Source organism: Vigna radiata, unplaced genomic scaffold (genome assembly GCF_000741045.1).
Source record: "Vigna radiata var. radiata cultivar VC1973A unplaced genomic scaffold, Vradiata_ver6 scaffold_73, whole genome shotgun sequence".
In the NCBI taxonomy this organism is placed as follows: domain Eukaryota; kingdom Viridiplantae; phylum Streptophyta; class Magnoliopsida; order Fabales; family Fabaceae; genus Vigna; species Vigna radiata.
Genome location: NW_014542365.1, coordinates 1,279,984 through 1,301,643, shown reverse-complemented (window position 1 = coordinate 1,301,643; position 21,660 = coordinate 1,279,984). Strand labels below are relative to the sequence as shown.

The window sequence follows — 21,660 nt, the reverse complement described above, 5'->3', positions numbered from 1 at the left end:
AAAGTATGTTATTTTAATAATTTTAACAAATATGAAAGAGTGTGTTGAAGATATATTATCAACATTTTTCGTACGATCATAACACATCAACATTATATTTAAACTAAAGCATACAGTATATATTTAATATAATACTAAGTATTTTATACGTAATGATTTTATTTATGGATTTATATTTTAAAAAGTAGTTGATAGAAATATGAAAAAAAGTGTGTAATTTAAGCACACCAGTTCAACAGGCAGCTGCATGGGTTTAAATTTTTGTAATAACTACAGAAAGTGTTATTGCTTTTCTGTTTTAAATTTGTTCGAAGTAATAAGTGCTCTAATATTGTCAATATATTAATTAATACATCCACTTGTATTGAAAATAAGCGAGTGTCTTATCAATTAATGTAGGTAAATATAACAAATAAATATTACAGATAAAGTAGCAGTTAATACATTGAAAATAATTTAATTCGCATTGTAAGAAAGAAAAACATACTAAATATTTATTATGAAAGTGTAATTTTCTTTATTAATTTTATGGAAAATAATAATTATATACACAATCAATGCTTATGAATTACATTAAAAAAACATACGAAATAAATTTTTAAATTATTGGAATGTCAAAGAGCTAATAATTTTATATGAGATGACACTTCAAGTTGAGTTAAAATAAGTTAACTCAATTTGTTTTGTAAGTTAGAAATTTTGTTATTCATCTCAACCTAAGTTGATAGATTAAGTGATGTGGTTAATATTTTTCTTTAACTTATTTCATTTTGGTCCATTTATTTATAGATGTACAATAAAATAATTAATCTATTTCACCAAACATTAATTATAATTAAGAAATAATATTATAAAAATAGTATCTAAAAAAATATAAACATATAATTAGACATACAAATAAATTAAATAATTAAATAATTAAAATATTGTTGAACAACATTTTAATTTTAAAAGTCACTTAAATATCAACCTCTTCACGGTTAAAAAAGTTAACTATCAACCTAAATAAGTAAAAATAACAAACAATTATAATAAAAAACTATAAAAAAGAAATTATAAAAAGTTTTTGTTAATAGATTATAAGCCAATTTATAATATTGTTCAAATCCTAAGTACAATTAGAATCAGTTTAACTCACATTTTAGAAAAAGAAAAAGAAAAAATTATATATCTTTATTAACTAAATTTCAATTTAAACTTATTTGATATATAACTTCTTATCTTATCAATTTACTTAATATTTTCAATTTTTCAAGTAAGAGTTTAAACAATCGAGTTTTAGAATTAATATTGTATTTAAAATAGTGAGACTCAATTTTTTAATAATAAAAATTTAAAATATAAATAAAATTTTTATAAACGAGTTTCATTATCTTAAAATTACATCATCTATTTAAATACCTTTCCTCTAGAGTTCTCTCCCTTTTTTACAGGTTTTCTCACCGTCTGTTCATGTGTTTGAATATTGGAGACCACTAGGGTGATCCTTAAACGAGTTTTTCGCTTCTATTCGATCAATTTCTTCAATAGTATAAGTTAATTTTTCTGCCCCTTTTATTGGTTTGTTTGTACTTTCTCTACATGTGATCTTTTTTTGTTCGTATGTAGTGTTTAAGTCTTTTATAAGAGCCTATGCTAATCAACACTCTTAATGATGTTTCTGTTGAAAAACAGGTAGGCTTCTTTTTACACCAAGAGGGGGGGGGGGTGAATTGGTGATGTTTCAAAAATAAGTTCTTTTCGCAATCTTGAAGTCAAAGTATAAATCTTTTTAAAGGGATATAGAAAATCAAACACAGGTTTTTATACTGGTTCGGCCAACAATGCCTACATCCAATGTCCTTCCACCCGGAAGGAAATGCACTATAATGGTTGCGGTTTTTACAACAAGGAATTTATACAAGACCTCCACGTCAAAAATATAAATCTTCTCTCTAACCCAAAACCAAAATATAGCTGCAGAACAAAACCATAATTGCAGCAAGAATCCCCTCTTCTGCAATCTGCAACACCACTTTGAACAATCCTCAAAGTGAACTATCCCCCTGTATCACAACAGGTACAATTCCAGCAGTCTTTACAGGATGTCAAGCCTTCAACACAATTCAGCAGTCTTCACAGGATGCCAAGCCTTCAACACGATCACATAGAAGCACCTTTCTTGTGTAGATAATGATCAACAAATGTAAGTGTAGAAAGTCTCCTCTATGAATCTCGTTCAAGAAAGATCACCACCGTCTTCTTGGAGAATTCTTGGAGCTAAGAGAAATATGAAACAAAAGTGAAAATTATCAGGTTATCAAAAGTCTCTGAACAAACCTTTGTTCAGTCTATTTATAGATTTTTGTTATATAGTCAGATTCTCAGTCGAATACGCTACTAATTTAGTCGACTGTATTATGACAGTTATAACAGTTCAATCAACATAGTAGGTCACGGTCAACAAATAACAGAACACATTTAATACAGTTGACCAAGGCATCCATGCTCAACTAACTTTTAAAAATATAGCCGTTATAGTGCAAGAGCATAACAGAATTCCAAATCAGATACCTGGTACAGTCGAATGTGTAAAACACATAATCGACATCAACCATGTAAAGCATTTTGAAATTCTTTTCTTCTCAAAATTACACAGAGCACTGATTCTCAAAATCTGCACAAAGATTTTAGCATAGTCGAATCCATTCATAATGTAGTCGACTATACTAGAACTTTGTCATACAGTTAAAAGTTCATAAGAGTGCTTGTGGTTTTCAGCTTTAAAACATGTGCAGTAAAACATATGAAATGATGCATAACACATAGCACATAAAGCATGTAAACACGTTCCAGATACATATCAATCAATCAGCATAGGAACATGTAATTCTGTACATAACATGTTCAACAGATATAATTGTTAAGGTTAAATATATCTTTTGGTCCTCATATTTGTGTCCAATTCTCAACTGGGTCGTCATTTTTTTTTGTCCCAATTGAATCCAAATATTTGTTAATTTGAGGCAATAAAGCCATCTTGTTAACTTTTCACTAACGCCGTTTAACTATGATGAGCTGTAAATACTTTTATATTTGTGGCATTATGTATTAAGTTGAATGAGTGTTCTTTTGTATAATACACCCTCCGGGAATACCTTTAAATCAGAATACACCCTCCGGGAATACCTCATTGCAGATTTGGAAAGTCTTCCATCCAAAGCTTCAATATTTCCCTCTTCCACACCTGCCAGTCTAGAATTGAATTCATCATTTCTTGCTTCGACGGGGCGCCCCACAGTCTCAACCATCATGCAAGGGTTGTTAAAACCATTCCAAGAATGAAGAGGCACCAATTTACACAGCCCACAGAGCCAAGTAACAACCTCCTTCATGGAAGGTCTCCTCTCCCTGCAAGACCTCACACACTTGGCAGCAATCATAGCCAACTGCTTCCTCACAACCGGATCCTTGGGAGGTACAATTCTAGGATCATAAACAACCAAAAGCTTCCCTTTCTTGATGAGAGGAATAGCCCAATCCATGATAGAAGGTGGTGAATAAGTGATGTCAATGGCCTTCTTTCCACTTATAATCTCCAGCAGCGAAATCCCAAAGCTGAAAACATCAGTTTTTGTGCTCAAATTATCAGGAGTTACATAACAAGGATCAAGATAGCCCATAGTGTCTGCAGGGGGAGGGGACCTGAGTCTGTAGTCATCAACATGGCCTCTCAAGGCTAAACCAAAATCCCCCAATCTCGCATTGTAGTTGCGGTCGATGATAACGTTCGCAGACTTTATGTCACGGTGAATCACAGGAGGGGTCGAGGAGTGAAGCGTGTCCATGGCTTTAGCAGTTTGCAGAGCCAAACGATTTTGCAGAGCTTCGTCTTAGCCCTCGATTTTGCCTGGCAGCAGAATTTCCTCCACGACGCCGCTGAGAAAAGCGTGGATCGGAATTGAGGCGAGAGCATTGGGGTGAAGAAATGGATGAAGAATGCGTCTTGATTTCCAAATCCCTAATTCCCTTTTTAATTTTACCATGTCATGATCTTTTAATTTAAATAAATTTTCCACATAAGAATAAGTGTAAACGAGTTACTAATGTACGCATCCATGTCATCACAATTAGACAACGTTAGTTTAAAATTAACGGAGAGGGCTTTATTGCCTCAAATTAAGAGGTATTTGGACGCAATTGGGACAAAAGAAAAATATGAGGACCCAGTTGAGAATTGGGCACAAATATGAGGACCAAAAGACATATTTAACCAATAGTTTATTTGCATAAGAACATGTAATAACAACAAACAACATATGCATGTATTTAAGCAATGTGTTGTCATCAATAAAAACTAGATTGACATGGAAATTTTGTTGTCAACAATCTCCCCCTTTTTTGATGATGCACAACCATGATTAATAACCAACCATGTTTGCACAATCTAATTCAAAAATAGCAAAATATCAAGCAGAATAAGTAGAATATGAGATAGAATGAAAATGCATTCTCCCTCTTTCATATTCTCCCCCTTTCATAAAGCTTTTATACAATCTCTCCCCCTTTGTGCATTAGCAAAAAAGGTATGCTCTAGATCTTTATGCTGAAATATCAAACAGAGATGCATCAAACAGTAATATGCAATAATCAATATGCAGTGATGCTCTCATTAGCATATTTAAATCACATGAAAATGATAACTCCCCCTGAAATGCAGACATGTGAAATACAAATGTGTAAAATGTGATACTCCCTTGTCATTATGCATGGATATTAAAATCAAATCAGATGCACAATGTAGTATAACATAAAGTACACAATGCAGTATAGTACAGATTTGTATCAAAGATAAGATAACAAACAGTTTAGTCATGCAATGATACAATAAACAATCTCACAATATTATCTCAAATAAGATATGTAAAGATAAATTTATATTCAGAATAACCAATCAATGAAAGAATAACCAAATTTCAGAATTGGAATTTATAATCCTGTTATAGAACATTTGATTGCTGTATTTCTCCAGTCGAATATATTGCTTTCCAAAGTTGTTGACTTCCACTTGTAATTCTGAAAGCAATGTTCTTCCTGCAAAACTTTCAAAAATCCTTTCCAGATCAAGCATTTTAGTTAAGAAAGAATTATAATCAATAGTAACAGAAGTCAAAATGTAAAGATGTAAAATAGTTTAAGCATATTCGACTTCACTCAAACCATAGTCGAATCAATCAATCAGACAAATCAGATATTAAACAATTAGATTAAAGTAATTGAATTGATTCAAAATACTAATTTCATTCCTTGAAAGAAGATATTACAATGAGGGACACAATCAAGGAAAACAAAAAGACAACAAAAGATGGCATTATAAGCCATATACAAAAGATGACAAAAGATAACAAAAGATATCAAAAGAGCTGAGAAGCATCTAAGGAAGACAAGATTCCTAGTTCTCTAATCTAGTTAGAAGGTTTCGGTTGAATCCTTTTCATCATACTTCTCTTTGTTCAGTTCCAGATTTCCTTTCTGCAGAAGTGTAAGATTCTCAATTTTATCATACAGAATCCTTATATGTTCGGCGACATATTTTTCAAAGTTTGATTCAGGAAATAAACGTGTTCCTTTAATTGTCAACTCTGATGTTTTTCCTGTAATTTCTTCAGAAAAGTTTTCTCCCATAAATCTCCATCCATTTATGGTCTTTACTAATCCAAGAGACATAAAAGAGTCTCTGTCAAATACATTTGAGGAACTCCAGATACATTTATGCTCGTTATTGACATCCACCCCTAGAAGCACCAAGATTTTACTAACAGGACATCCATAGGGTAGAGACAATGACCTTCTCAAAGCAGCATATTCCATATGGTCTTTCACTACTTGTAGCCAGATAGTGGGAAGATTATGTTTGATAACATGTAGCAAATATATGTCCTCTATATACGATCTTTCTTGTTTCTGTCGGGTAAAATGATGTTTGCGAGAAGATGAACAATAATCTTTTCTTCTTTCAATAATCTTTCATGTGCAAAGATGCATTCTGTGGAATATAGTCTTGGAAATCTTAACCAATCTTGACAAACTCTTTTCTTGCACAACACACTATTTACTTCAATAGTGGATAGGTGTGAAAAAGCACCTTCAATGGGTATATTTGACCCAACGTTCCAAATGAAATCATTAAGATGAATATCAATCCCTTTTACTCTAGAAACAATATCACCATTTTCAACTTTCAAATTGTGATAGAACACTTTGACAAGATCAGGATACTAGCTTCCCTTCATCTGAATGAAATCAGATAGTCCATGTCTCTCCAACCAGTAAGGAAAGATAAACCTTTCCCTCTCAAACACGTCCAAATTGATGCTCATTGGTGTAACAATGGTTTTGAAGGAACCAAATACAAAGCTTTGTCGTTTGTCTTCATCACTGATCCAACCCATTAGATTTGATTCCCTAATCATGTTGGTCTGCAATCCTTTTTCTTCATTACCAACGCAACTTAAGGACTCCATGATGATGAGATTCTTGAACCATTCTTTCTAAAATTATAGAATTTTGGAAGATTTCAAGAAACATAATTCAAGACATAAAAAAAATGACGTGAAGGAGTATTTCAAGAAAGCTAGATACTCTGTATATACACAGTTTCTCAGACCATAGACCAATTAAATTGATTTAACATAAAGTTGACCGTTTAATGTTATGTGAATTTTTAAAACAGATTTTAGGGACACATTCAGAACATAGTCGAATGTATTAATAACATAGTCGACTAAGACACATTAAAACAAAGTTTCAGATTAAACAATCAATCAACTTAGATAATCAATTCATACAAGATGTTCATTTAATCACATAATCACAACTAATCAAATCAGGCATAATGCAGTAGATTAATATAGTGTTACCAGTTGTAGATACTCAAGATTTTTGATGTATTCCATAATTGATTCATCCTTGAGATCAACTGCATCTGCAATATATCCTGCAAAACAATTTAAGTTTTGGTTGCTGGTACCCATTTAACTTTGGGTCCATGATTGTCAGTCCTTGTACTTGTTCCTTTGGTATCCAAACATATAATCCTTTAGGGACAACAACATTTCTATAATAAAAATTTCTAATAGTATGTCTAACACAATTACAATAGAAACATGCATTTCTAGCAGGTTTACTTAAATCAGTAAATTTCTTAGCATTGGTTCTGTTAGATTGAGCTTTGTAACCAATTCCTTGCTTGTAAATTTCTCTGTCAGGTGATTTTAAAACAACTTTTAAATTGTCTCTACCTTGAGTAAACTTAGCTAGCGTGCTAGTCAAGTAACTTATCTTTTCAATATGAGCAGGACAATTTTCACAAACTTTTTCTACTATAACAGTTTTAATTTCAACCTTCTTAGCAGATAACAAAGCTTCTTTTAATTCTTTTTATAATTTCTCATTATCAACAACAAGGTTATTAATTCTATTCTCATAGTCTCTTCTTTCAGAGTTTAGTCGATTAACCTTGTACTATAGTCGCATTGGTTCAACATGTAGTTCTTTAAACGCATCTTGCAGCAGATCATATTTGACTTCCACTGGTTCATTTGAAATGTCTACATCACTGTCATAATCGTCCCATGTAACTCCAGTCATGTAGCATATGTTGGATTCCTCCTCTTGATCAACATCTTCATCACTTGAGTTTTCAGAATCTGAATTCTCCCAAGTAATGTATGCTCCTTTTCTTTTCATGTTTCTACCTTGAGAAAATCTCTTTTTTCCTTTCTGCTTCGGCTTTAGATCAGGACAATAAGGTTTAATGTGACCTTTCTTTTCCACATTCATAGCACTGGACAACATTTGTACTAAAGATTTTCTTTTTGCCTTGACCTGCAAGGTTAGTCAGTTGACTATCATTATTTAACAGTCGACTAAATTTCCTTACCATCAAGGTCATCAATTCTTTCTCGTCCATGCGTGTTTCTGAGTTGTTCTTGCTTGTAGTCTTCAGAGCAATGGACTTCTTTTCTTCAATCTCCTCTTCATCCTTTAATCTACCGAGTTCCAATTCATGTTCCCGTAACTTGCCAAACAAGGTAGCCATGTTCATCATTGTGAGATCTTTGGATTCAGGACATTGCTGTGACTTTTGGTTGCCAATTTCTGTTCATACTTTTCAATATCTTGATATTGATCTCTTCTTTGTCAAATACCTTCCCGAGAGCCATGAGATGATTTACAATGTGAGTGAATCGTTTTTGCACATCATAGATGTTTTCACCAGCTTTCATTCTGAACAATTCATACTCTTGTATCAATGAATTCTTTCTTGCTCTCTTTACTTTATATGTGCCTTCATGAGTTACCTCTAAGACATCCCACATTTCATTTGTAGTCTTGCATTGAGATATCCTGAAAAATTCATCAATCGTTAGTACACAGGCAATAATATTTTTCTATCTTTAACATCATACTGAGCCTTTCTATTTTCATCAGCAGTCCACTCAGTAAATGGTTTCAAAACAGTTTTATCATCAACAGTTTTTGTAGGCACAAAAGGTCCATTTAATGTGGCATCCAAAATTCCTTTGTCTTGCGATTCAAGAAAGATTTGCATTCTAATTTTCCAAAATGGATAATTTTCACCAACAAACAGAGGTGGTCTGTTTGTTGAAGCACCTTCACCAAAATTTTGAAAATAGGAAGTCATCCCCAGGTTTGTATAGTCGAATAAAAGAAAAACATAGTCGACTAGTTTTTCAAACAGAAGCCAATTGTTGGTGATGTTTCAAAAATAAGTTCTTTTCACAATCTTGAAACAAAGTATAAAGCTTTTTAAACTTTCTGAAATGCAAGCAATCAGAAATTGTATGCAGCAGAAAAAATGTAGTTGATTGTGTAAAAAATAGAGTCGACTGGAATATAAAGGATAAAGGATAGAGAAAATCAAACACAGGTTTTTATACTGGTTCGGCCAACAATGCCTACATCCAGTGTCCTTCCACCCGGAAGCAAATGCATTATAATGATTGCGGTTTTTACAACAAGAAATTTATAAAAGACCTCCACGTCAAAAATATAAATCTCCTCTCTAACCCAAAACCAAAATATAGCTGTAGAATAAAACCAGAATTGCAGCAAGAATCCCCTCTTCTGCAATCTACAACACCACTTTGAACAATCCTCAAACTTAGTTATCCCCTTGTATCACAAAAGGTACAATTCCAGCAGTCTTTATAGGATGCCAAGCTTTCAACACAATTCAGCAATCTTTACAGGATGCCAAGCCTTCAAAACGATCACACAGAAGCACCTTTCTTGTACAGATAATGATCAGCAAATGTAAGCGTAGAAAGTCTCCTCTATGAATCTCGTTCAAGAAAGATCACCACTGCCTTCTTGGAGAATTCTTAGAGCTAAGAGAAATCTAAAATATAAATGAAAATTATCAGTTCATCAAAAGTCTCTGAACAAACCTGTGTTCAGTCTATTTATAAATTTTTGTTATACCATCAGATTCTCAGTCGAATACACTACTAATTTAGTTGACTGTATTATGACAGTTATAACAGTTCAGCCAACATAGTAGCTCACGGTCAACAAATAACAGAACACATTTAATGTAGTAGACCAAGTCATCAATGCTCAACTAACTATTACAAATATAGCCATTATAGTGCAAGAGCATAACAAAATTCAAAATCAGATACCAGATACAGTCGAATGTGTAAAACACAGTCGACATCAACCATGTAAAACATTTTGAAATTCTTTTCTTCTCAAAATTACACAGAGCACTGATTCTCAAAATCTACACAAAGATTTTAGCATAGTCGAATCCATTTATAATGTAGTCGATTGTACTAGAACTTTGTCACAAGTTAAAAGTTCATAAGAGTGTTTGTGGTTTTCAGCTTTAAAACATGTGCAGTAAAACATATGAAATATGCATAGCACATAGCACATAAAGCATGTAAACACGTTCTAGATATGTATCAATCAATCAGCATAGGAACATGTAATTCTGTACATAACATGTTCAACAAATATAACAGTTAATTTGCATAAGAATATGTAATAACAACAAACAACATATGCATGTTATTAAGCAATGTGTTGTCATCATCAAAAAATAGATTGATATAGAAATTGTGTTGTCAACAATCTCAACAATTTCCTGATCGTGTTTGTGTTGTTCTTAGGAGTAAATAGGGTTTTTTGTGCATATAAAGGTGTTTTAGGGATTCTGAAGCAGTTTTAGGGATTCTTAAATAGTTTTATCCATCTCTCGGGTAAGGAAAACTGGTTACATTGTTTTAATGTTATAGACATTGTTAAAATAGAATGGCTCAATTTCTCATACCAAGAGGGGGGGGGGGTGAATTGGTGAAATATAAAAACAATGTTCTTTTAAAATCTTTTTCGCGAAAGGTGATGCATTTAAAACTTTCTCGAAACGCAAGGAAAAAGTTTTTCTAATGCAGCAGAAATAAACTCGATTTAGAACAGAACAGAGTTGACTAAAAGTAAAAGTGTAGGGATCAGAGAAATCAAACACTGCTTTTTATATTGGTTCGGCCATCCTGCTACATCTAGTTCCTCCCAACCATGGGAAGAAAATGCATTATAATGATCAAGGTTTTTACAACAAGGCTTTTATAGAGACCTCACGTCAAAAATATAAAACATCTCTCTGATCCTCTAATCAAAATATAGGCAATACAATAACAAGACCAGCAACAAGAATACCCTCTTCTGCTGTCTAAACCCTTTGACAAACCCCTCAAAGTCAAGAACGCAACACATTGTTCTTCCTGTAGTCACAACAGGGAACACAACCCAATCTTCCGCAGATTGTAGAACCTGATCTTGCAGTAGACACCCAAATGTGTAGATAGATCAGAATTTAAATGCATAGTAATCTTGCTCTTCAAGAAATCACAAGGAGATGATCACCGCGGTCTCCTCTTGATTCTTGGAGTTTTTCCTCTTTCTGTAAGACAACACTTATCTGAAAAGATATCACAAAATTGTTAGATTCACAAAAGTTCTTACAGAAATCAAATTTGCGTCAATTTATAGAATATCACAACTCTAACGCATTTTAGTCGACTTAGCTACTAATGTAGTCGAATATAAAAAATCAATTATAATAGTTAGCAGTAGTTAAAGCAATTAATTGAATTTGTAATTAATGCAGTCGATTTACATTTAATGCTTGGTCAAAATATTTAAAGATATGATCGTTAAACAGTTATATCAAGCATTAACATAATTTCAAAACACCAACAAACTTAGTCGAATGTAATACGCATATAGTTGACTATGTAACAATGTAAATCATAGTTTTGAAAAACTTTCTCTTTGAAAAATCTCATAGCACACTTTGAAAAAGGTTTGTGCAAAGACACGAGTTTTAATCAACTCACCCCATAATGAAGTCGACTTAAAACTGTTGTTTTTCCACACAATTTAAAGTTCAACATTTGTGCATGTGGTTTTTCTTTTCTAAAAACATGTGTCATGCATTCAAGTAAAAAATCACATATATATCCTAGTGAAATGCAATGAATAACACAGTAACAACATAATCATGTTCTCATATTATCATATAACAAGTAAGCAAAGAACATATAACACATAATACACATGTGTTATTAATTTTGCGTTCTCATCATCAAAAACCAAAAACTCAGATATTACTGAGATTGTGGATTCAACTAAACCAGTGATCCCCCAATCAATAATCTCAACAATCTCCCTTTTTTTATGATGCACAACCATTATTAATAATCAACCATGTGGTACAAATCAATACAAATTATCAATCAATTACCAATCAATATAATTCTCCCCTTTTCGGCATTAACAAAAAAGGTAAGCATAATGGTATTGATTTACCAATCATACAAAGATGCATCAAACAATCATCAAAAACAAATAATGATGCTCCCCCTGTCATAGATATTCACATGATATAATATATACTCTCCCCCTTAAATGTAGGCATGTGAAACATCTCAATGAATATGCAATGCTCCCCCTGTTATTATGCATGTTTTAATCTCAAAACACAGATGCACAATGCAGTGTAATGGTACATAATGATAGCGGTTGAAAATACTGTTATCTGTGATGTAATTTTGATTTTAAATGCACCCTTTTCTGCTTAGAAACTTGCTTGAAATCATTATTTTCTGTTAAGTTGTGTGAATAAGAGAGTTAAGGATGAGTTTGATGATTTTATGACTAATTTCTCTTGTTTTCACAGGAAATCAGATAATACTGAAAGCAGACATGAAGTGTCAAGGAGACGGAGCTCAGAAAGGCCTAGAAAAGCACTAAAAGGGAGGAATGCTCAAAGCTTGGGTGCCCTTTTTGGAGGCTTAAGCACAGAAGAGTGTCGATCACCGCTTGACACCCCTTTTAGGGCGCTTAAGCATCATAAGCACGAAGATTGGGTGCCCCTATTGAAGGCTTAAGCGTCACAGAGTGCTACTCACTGCCCGGGCGCCCTAAGTAGGGCGCTTGAGTGCCAATGACATGGGTTAGACTTCGTTTTTGTTCTGTTTTCACTCTATTTAAAGGACCCAGACGTCCTAGGAGTGCAATAGCACACTCTTTCACTCTCTAGAGGCGGATTTGGATGCAGAAGCTTCCATCCCCAATTTTTAGGGTTTTTCTATCTCATTCTTCTCCATTATTCATTTAGTTTCTCCATGTCTATGGGGAACTAATTTCTAATTGTTGGTGGGGGATGATGTAACCTTGTGAACTCTCATGTATTTGAATTGATTCTTAATAATATATGCTTTTTCATTAATTGTTAGAGTAATTCATCTGTTACAACACTTTCTTTGTTTAATTCATTCAATAGCATGATTAATGAATTACATGAGTTTTGGGAGGTTCCTTACAGTTCATGTTCTTGTTGAATTACTCCCAAGAGTAATATTTCTTAAGGATGAGGGTATGAGTCTTGGTTGTCTTAAAGCTCTTGATCTTCACATTTAATTACTAGGAATGCTAGGAATTGCATAAACTAGTGATTAAGGACAAACTTATTTCGCTGAGGAATCGAGTTTAAGTGATTTAGTGAGTGAAATTAAGATTAATGCATAAAGAAGAATTCTTACATACATGAGAGGGAACTTGGTGAAATCTAACCCCAACAACATACTTATATCATATTAAACAACATTTGTTCATTATTATGATACTCTACTATTGATCAACTTGCATTCATATTTAATTTTCTGTTTTTGCATTTGAAAGCAATGATCTCGTTTTCTTTAAGTCTTAATAAGTCGAGTTATCACACGACTGTCTAGTGCCGAGAGTCTCTTGACACGATACTTGGTGTTACCATTTTATATTACTTGTGCGATTCAGTAAACTATTCTATTTGTGTTATTCTTGATTAACTTTGACTTTATTTTTATTTTTTATTTTATTTTTAATTTGTCTATTCTGTTTATTTTTGTTTTTGTGTTAACAAGTGTTTTCCAGGTTTTTTGTGTCTACTGCTTGAGGATGCAATTCGAACAATTTAATAGAGGACCACAACAACCCTTTCTTTCAAAAAGAATGGCTAGGTAAGGATAGGGAGGCACCTTTGTCATATAATTCAGAAGCTGGATGATCTTGGGAGTTACATGAAAGTTAACCCTAGAGAGGAATGCAAAGTTGTTGTCACTAGAAGTGGAAGAGTTTTAGATGAGAGAAAAATAGAGAGAAAATAAAAAGAAAGGTTAGGTGAAAGAGAAAAAGATGAAGAAGAGAAAGAAAAAGAAAAGAGTGAGAAAAAAGAAAAGGAAAAAGAAAGAGAAGAGAAGAAAAAAAAGAAAGGAAGAGGATGAGAGAAAAAAGAAAGAGTTTTATGAAAATCCCCTTCCTTACCCAAAGAATTGTTCTAGGAAAGAGAAAGAAAAACAATTTTAGCATTTCGTGGAGATTTTTAAAAAATTGGAGATTAACATACCCTTCTCTGAAGTCTTGCAACAAATGCCTTCATATGCTAAATTTTTGAAGGTGCTCCTCACTAAGAAAAGGAAGTACATTGAAGAGAAAACCATTGAAGTTCAAGGAAATTGCAGTGCTATCATACAAAAGCTTCTACCTCCCAAGTTGAAAGATCTAGAAAGCTTAACCATTCCTTGCACTATAGGGAATATCTCTGTTGGAAAGACACTAATTGATTTGGGAGCCAGTATCAATCTCATGCCGCTATCCATGTTTGAAAAGATTGAAGGTTTCGAACTCAAGCCTACTCGGATGACTCTTCAACTAGTGGATAGATCTCTAAAATATCTTTATGGAGTAGCTGAAGATGTGCTTGTTAAGGTAGATAAATTTTTATTTCCTGTGGACTTTGTTATCATGGAGATGGAGGAGGATGTGAATGTACCATTGATTCTTGGGGGACCTTTTATGAAGACTGCAAGAGTTTTGATTGATGTCAAAAACGACAAACTGAAGGTAAGAGTGCAAGATGAAGAAGTCAATTTTGATGTTTTTGAAGCCATGTCTCACCCAACTGGATGACAAGGAGTGTTTCCATCTTGAAACTCTTGACGAAATCTGCATGGTTCAAGAGAAGAAAGCATGTGACATTTTTCATTTGGAGGAAACGCTAGTTGACACTTGTGAAGAATTGAATGGAAAAGTATGCACACTAGAGTCAGGCAAACACAAAATAAACAAAAACAAAATTCAAATAAAATTCAAATAACAAAAACCCAACCTAAAGAAACAATAAACAAATTAAAATAAAAGTTTTTAAAACACTGGGTTGCCTCCCAATAAGAGCTTCTTTAACTTAACTACACTAGTGCAAAAACGGGCTATAACATCATGCGGTCAATGTCGAAGCGCTCAATATCCAACATTAAAAATGACTGGTGGCATTTCTGTAAATAAATAAATTCAATCACTCCACGTCCATTAATAAAACAGTTCGTCATTTAATATTTGTTAACGTCAAGCAAGACCCATATTGATGTAACCTAAAAAGTATTCACGTCAAACAAGGCCCAGAATGACGTAAAACAAAGACCTTAGAATCACATAACGTCAAATTAAGAAACAATTGATGTTCAATTTAAAATAAAAAATAACGAAAAAGTGTTTTGCTTCCAGCAGTGTGTTAACACCCTGGCAAGTGTGCCAGATCGTATCAAGTAATAAATAAATGGTAAGTCCGAGTATCGTCTCCCAAAGGACTCTTAGGCCTAAACGTTCATGTGATTAATGGAAATCATGAGACTTGAACAAACAATAAGTTGAGTTTTAAATGCAAAACAATAAGTAAACATGCATGCAAAGGTTTGATCAATTGGCAGTAAAAGATATGGACGAATGGTATTGTTGGGGTTTACGATTTCATCCTAATCCACTCTCAAATATCTACTATTCTTATTAGATTCAACTTTGTTATCAATGTTTATGCCACTTTCTATTTTACTCTAAACCCGATCTCTCGGTGAAAAGAGCCTAATCACAATTACTAGTTTACTATATCAAGTCTCCCTAGCAATTATTCATGCAATACACACAGAAGCTTAAGGAAATTGATGTTCCTATTCCTATCGCTAGGTAATATTCATTATCAAGAGTAATTCTTCATGTCTAGACCTAACTATACGTCTCCATATAGAAAGAATCAAAGATGATGCGTTTGAATAACGTCTTAAACAAAGCATTAGCAAGAATGAAAGAAAAACTCAAACTATTGATAAACACAAGTATATGAATAAAATAAGAAATTCGATATAAGAGACTTTCAAAGAATTACATCGTTCCCAAAAAACAAAGGGCTTAGTTCACCATAATCATGGTGAAACTAGATGAATTGAATGGAAAGAATATAAAAGATAACCCTAGATTTGTAATATTGGAGCTCTTACATCCAAGATCCGCCTCCAAGGTGTGAAAACCATGTTTCTGCATCCTTTCTGCAAAAAGATACATGCTCTGGTTCATGCACTTCTATTTAAAGCACAAAAAAATAACTAAAAATAAGCCCAGGCCCATAAGTACACCGCCCAGTGGTAGTTAACACCGTCCAGTGGTAGGTGATAAAGGTTGATTTAACGTGTTTGTGTGTGTATATTTTCTGAACAAATCAACTCCTTCATAGCTTTTACCTTGTTTTATCCTCAAGTTTAGTGTGTTTCCTAGTTTTCTTGTGTTTTATTTAGTATATGCTTGTTTTTACCTCTAATCTCTTTGTTTGAGTGTGTGAAATAAATTAATAGGAAGCAATTCTAGTGGAGGAAAACAAGCAAGAACTCAAGGGAACATGTTTTGGGACAATAAAGGATTAATTTGAAGCAAACACCCATGTTGGACACCTTTGGAATTGCACAAGAACTTGAATTTTAGAATGCTGTCAAAACAGCCTGTAGTTGAGTTGTAGCTGAGCGGCAGCTGAGCTATATGTCTCTGGAATGCTGCAGCTGGGGTGCAGCTGAGGTGCAGTTGAGCGCCCTACTCTCTGGAATGCTGGCGCTGGGGTGCAACTAGGGTGCAACTGAGCGCTCTGTCATTGGAAATCTGCCACTGGGGTGCAGTTAAGGTGTAGCTGAGCGCCCTGCTATCTGGAATGCTGCAGCTAGGGTGCAGCTGAGCGGTGACGATGCTGATGTGTCAAAATGGGTTATTTAAACATGGGTCTCGCGATTTTTTTGGGGATTCTTCTCCTCTTACACTTCATTCTTCACCTAGAGAGATTGGGAGAGACCCTTGAAGGCTGTTTGGGGTGTTGGGAGGCTCTCCCACTCCTCCTTGGGTCTTCAAGCTTCATCAATGATGGTTTTGCCCATTTTGGGTTGAGGAAGAAGATGGGTCACAAATTGGAGATGGAGATGTGAAGGGGAGGCACAAATGGAGCATGGAGCAGCTGCCAAGAACCTTGGGAAAGGCTGTGCATCTTCTCCTTGGTTCCAATTTCTTCCCTATGTCTTCAATTTTATGAACCCTAAGTTCTCCACCATGGATAGTTTTTCCTATTTGTTGAGATTAGATGTAATAAACTGAATCTTGTGTATTCTGTGATGTTAATGCATATGCTTTTCCATTTCAATATTAGTATTTGATTTCTATGCTTAATGCTTGCTTTGGATTGATCACCCATGCATGAATTATGGTTCTTGATGTATTGGAAAATATGACTTGAACTTAGAATTGAAGTTGAACACCTAATTGATGGAATTGAGTTTTTTGTAAATGCATGAGATTGAAGTGGATGAACTCTAGTCTTGACAAATTGTAAATACACTATGTTAAATTCCTTGCACACCAACTGTTTGATAAAATACCAGAAAGAGTTTCTTGTGTTGTTTTGTGCACTTTGATGTCTAATTAAGTTATAAAAGGAAGAGTTTTCATGTGTTGCGCAAGTCCCTTGGGACAGAACGATATATATCACTTGCTATGTTGCGATCGGTGCACTTGTTGTTGGTTTTGCAGCCAACAGTAGGCACGACACCTAATCCACCGCTCAACGCTGTTGCTTGAGCGTTCTCTTTAAATTCCACCGACGAGTCCACCACCCGGCGATGGCTGCGATTCCATCTTCACCCCTTGGCGGTGCCCTTTAAGCACGTGGCAGTGTAATCATATAAGGTCTCATGCCCAACGGTGGCTGCGGTTCAACTCTGCTTCATTCTTCCACCTTCTTCTACATCCAACACTTCTCTTCCTTCAATTCATTCATCAAACTCCTGATAAATCCTGTCAAAACAAGGTAAACCAAGCATAAAACCCAGAAAACCCACTTTAACTCTCTTTCTCTCTAACTTAAGCATTTTGCATGATTTCAAGCTAATTCTAAGTCATAAAAGGGTGTGTTTTGATGTAAATTTTAAGTCTGAAAATAACGATTTTTAGACCGTTATCACAATGTTACCCCTACCCACATTTAACGTCAACTATGATAAATATTCGACGTTTTATATGCCAAAAAGAAGGAAAAGAGTGCATCCCTTTTTTATTCTTTATTTCTTTTCTCTTTTAAACCAAATAGAATGTCGCGCAGTTTATGGGCTCGACTTTTTTACCAATATATAACGTCGTACTATTTGGGGTTTGACGTGATGGTCGTTGGTGTACAAAACCTTAGTAATCACATAACTTCAATTAAGGAAACAACTGATGTTGAATACAAAATAAATAAATACTAAATATTGATGTAAATAATATGACGTCAACAATAATAAAAGATGGACATTGTATATTACAACTAGTAGTTATTCTTTTATTTTTCTTTTGAATCAACCCATAAAACGTCATTTTATATTGGCATGGACGTCTTATTATTTAGTCCTTTTTTATTATTTTTTCTTTTTCTTTTAAACTAACCACAGAACGTCATATTCTCATACGCATTGGACATTTTATTTGCCAGAAATTGTTTCATTTTTTCTTTTAAAACATCCTTATTGTACTTGTGACTTTGACGTTTTGAAGGGCTCCCAACATGTTCGAATTTTGTGTTAACTTTTTCTTTGTTTTTCTAACGAGTCATTTCTTTGTGGTTTGATTCTTTGTCATGTTGAAATGCTTGAAGGAGTGATCAACATAAACAAAGAAGAGGTTAATACATTTGGATTTGGCACCCTTTCAAAACTTTACAACTTCCATTCACTTAATTTCTTGTAACAATAATTGTTAACTTTTTTCTTTGTTTTTCTATTAACTATTTCAAAATCACAAAAGCTAGTCATTTCCTCGTGGGTTTTAGGGATGCTAGAAAGTATGATAGAAAAACAGAGCAGAAAGTTAACAGATAATGAACCTACGATATGTGAAAATGGATTTATATGCCAGCCAGAAGCCAAAGGGTGATTCCACATTTTTTCCCTTTTTATTCTTTCTTTTTGTTTTTCTTTTAAATCACATAGAACGTCGAACATGTTGGGGTTTGACGTTTAAAGTAATATATGACGTAATGTCTAAAAACACATTTTCATTGGGTAATTTCCACACAACATTTATAAAATTTCTCGTAACAACTCCTTGAAGGTTTCTCGTAACACTTCCATATGGTGATATATTTTTCAAATTTCTTGAAGATTTATTTGTTGCAGAAGCAAAATATATGACCTGATATGATGGCAGAAAAAATCTTCAAGAAAATCTAAAAAATTTATCATCTAAATATGATCAACATATTTGATGGGAAGAAGAATTTGAACAGTAGAAATCTGGAGGAAACAAAAATAGTAAGAAGATAAATGCTTTTTCAAAATCTGTAAAACCCTTGGAACTGCTTTTATAACTTGAAGTTTCTTGATTATATGATTCAATTTTTAAGTTTCAGGAAGTTGTTTTCTACCGAATTAGTAGCTCTGATTTCGAAGAAAACAACTTCATCAAACTTTAACGATCAAACTGTGCAATTGTATAGAGTTAAGCATTATATTTATAGAGTCAATATTAATGCTCACAACCAATCAAATGCCTTTCACGTCGAAGCCCCCTAAAGTTTGACGTTCTATGGGAATTTAAAAAGGAAAAAGAAAAAAAGAGCGACCTCGGATAATGAATAATACGTCAAATGCACAAGGAATTCGACGTTTATTGTTCAATTAAAAGAAAAAAAAAATTAAGCCAAAAAGACACTTTGGAAATCTGAAGAAATTGATGTCAACCTCTTCGTTTCTAGCAACAAACTACAATTTCCCATACATCATTTAAGTAGACTGCCTTTTATTATTGAAGCCCGTATCAAACCCATATCAGACCTTTCCCAACAGTAATTATTTGGGCGTTGCTCCCTACACCACCCCCAACTTCTTCCTCCACCCCCACATTCCCTAATTGTCCTTCAGTAAAAATGTATTTACCACAGTTAAAAGCCTTTAACAGAAATTGAAGATTTGTTAAGCAAAAAACCCACATCCGTTGACGGACTTTCATTTATGTTAAGATGTTCTACCAATTTTTTTTTAATAAACAATTTTTATTTTGTATAAATAAATATAAATCAAATATTAAATCAACTACAGATGAATAAATATAAAAAAATAAATAATTAACAAACCAAAATTTCAAATTTAAAAAAAAAAAAACAATGGGAGATCCTTTCGGGGAATGTCGATATCCGTGAAGGCCAAATGGATCTCCCATATCCGTTTTGACCTTCCCGGTTTCCCTCATGCGCACAGAACATACATCAACAACATACCATTGCACAACCATATAATATATCAACAACAAATAAAAGGAAACCAACGACACAATGGAAGCAACAGTACAACGACACAATGGAAGCAATGAAATAACGGAGGGGAGAAACGAAAATGAGAAGAGGTAAGAAATAAGAGAGGAAAAGAAGAGTAAGAAGAAGAGAGTGAAAAGAAAGATTTTGTGTGGGGGTGTAAGGTATGTTGCGACGACAATGAAAAATAGGAGGAGAATAGGATTAGGGTTTTATATTAAATGAGGTAAAAGTAAAAAAAAAAAAGTTACTTAAGGTTTGTTTTGGAATAAAAAAAAAGTTGAAGAGGTGCAGGCTGAAACTGTGGAGGTGGAGGGAGTAACGCTCTAATTATTTAAGTAGACATCCATTCACAAAATTTCTTGTATTAACTTGTAATAACTCCAAGGCCTTTCAAAATGCTACAACTTCAAATAATAAAATTCATAAATTCCTTCTAGGAATTTATAGAGGACATCGAATATTTTCAAAATCGACGTGTTATTGGAGGTTAAAAAGAAAAAAGAAAAAAGAAAAAAAGATAAAAGTAAAAAAAAAAAGGAGAGACCTTTTGCTGTAATATTAAATAATATGTCGACTTCCCTTTGGTGACGTAATATCACCATATTAATATTACGTCGAGTAGCTTTATCATTTGACGTAATATTGGTGTTTTAAAAAGAAACAATAACATATACTGCATGCAATGTAATGATGTAACATTAAAATGGACAATTGCAATCATAAATGTGATATAACCATATTTGATCAATTTAAACAATTCAATCACCATTTACTAATGTTTGCCAAAAGAGAATTTCATTAATATTCAAAAAATAATTACAACCAGCAAAACAAAAGATGGCTTAAGAAGCCACTGATTACAAAATTAAAATCAAACAACGAAATTCATATTCATACGTTGACATGAAATGTCTTTCAAGATAAAAGCTTAGCACTATGTAATCACTACAGGACTTCAACCTGCGACTTCAACCTTCCAGAAGAACAAATCCTAAATCCCTAATTCCTCATCTTTAACAAGTTTTAAAATTCACCACAATCCCTAATTTTAAAATGTTTAATGTTATCAAATTACATGTAGAAAGTTATGTGAATGCCACGTATAAAAAATTGGCCACAATAAAGTCTCAGGTCATCAAACACTTAACTTTATTTAACGACAGAAGTCCAATTGAATCAACTTTTCATTTTTAAGGACTAAATTAGAAAAAACGATAAGACGAGGATCTAACTGATAAAAATCCACGTAAATAAGGACTTTCAAAGAAGTTTAACCTAAAGTAAAAGTAAATGAGAAATGAAAATAAAATGTTTTGAAAGTTGTGTAATTTAATTGATATGATAAAAAAATGAAGAGGAATAAAAAGTATGCAGGAATAGATGAGAATAGATCATATCTTCACCCTTTTAACTAGAAATAATATGATCCTTTGAGTATAAAGGCCGGCTAGATATATAAA

The 21,660-nt window shown here is 33.4% G+C and overlaps 2 protein-coding genes across 2 annotated transcripts; one reads left to right on the top strand and one right to left on the bottom strand.

Moving 5' to 3' along the window:
- Nucleotides 1–3,083: 3,083 nt before the first annotated feature.
- LOC106779889 (serine/threonine-protein kinase-like protein At3g51990) lies at nucleotides 3,084–5,850 on the bottom strand. Its single transcript, XM_014668099.1, has 3 exons — nucleotides 5,483–5,850; nucleotides 4,413–4,426; nucleotides 3,084–3,871 (listed from the first exon to the last, which is right to left on the bottom strand). Exons 1-3 carry the CDS (start codon nucleotides 5,848–5,850, stop codon nucleotides 3,084–3,086), a joined length of 1,170 nt encoding a protein of 389 aa, XP_014523585.1.
- An 8,130-nt stretch (nucleotides 5,851–13,980) lies between these two features.
- Nucleotides 13,981–14,520, top strand: LOC106779888. The gene has a single exon (XM_014668098.1). The coding sequence runs from the start codon at nucleotides 13,981–13,983 to the stop codon at nucleotides 14,518–14,520; it is 540 nt and encodes a 179-aa protein (XP_014523584.1).
- Nucleotides 14,521–21,660: the final 7,140 nt, after the last annotated feature.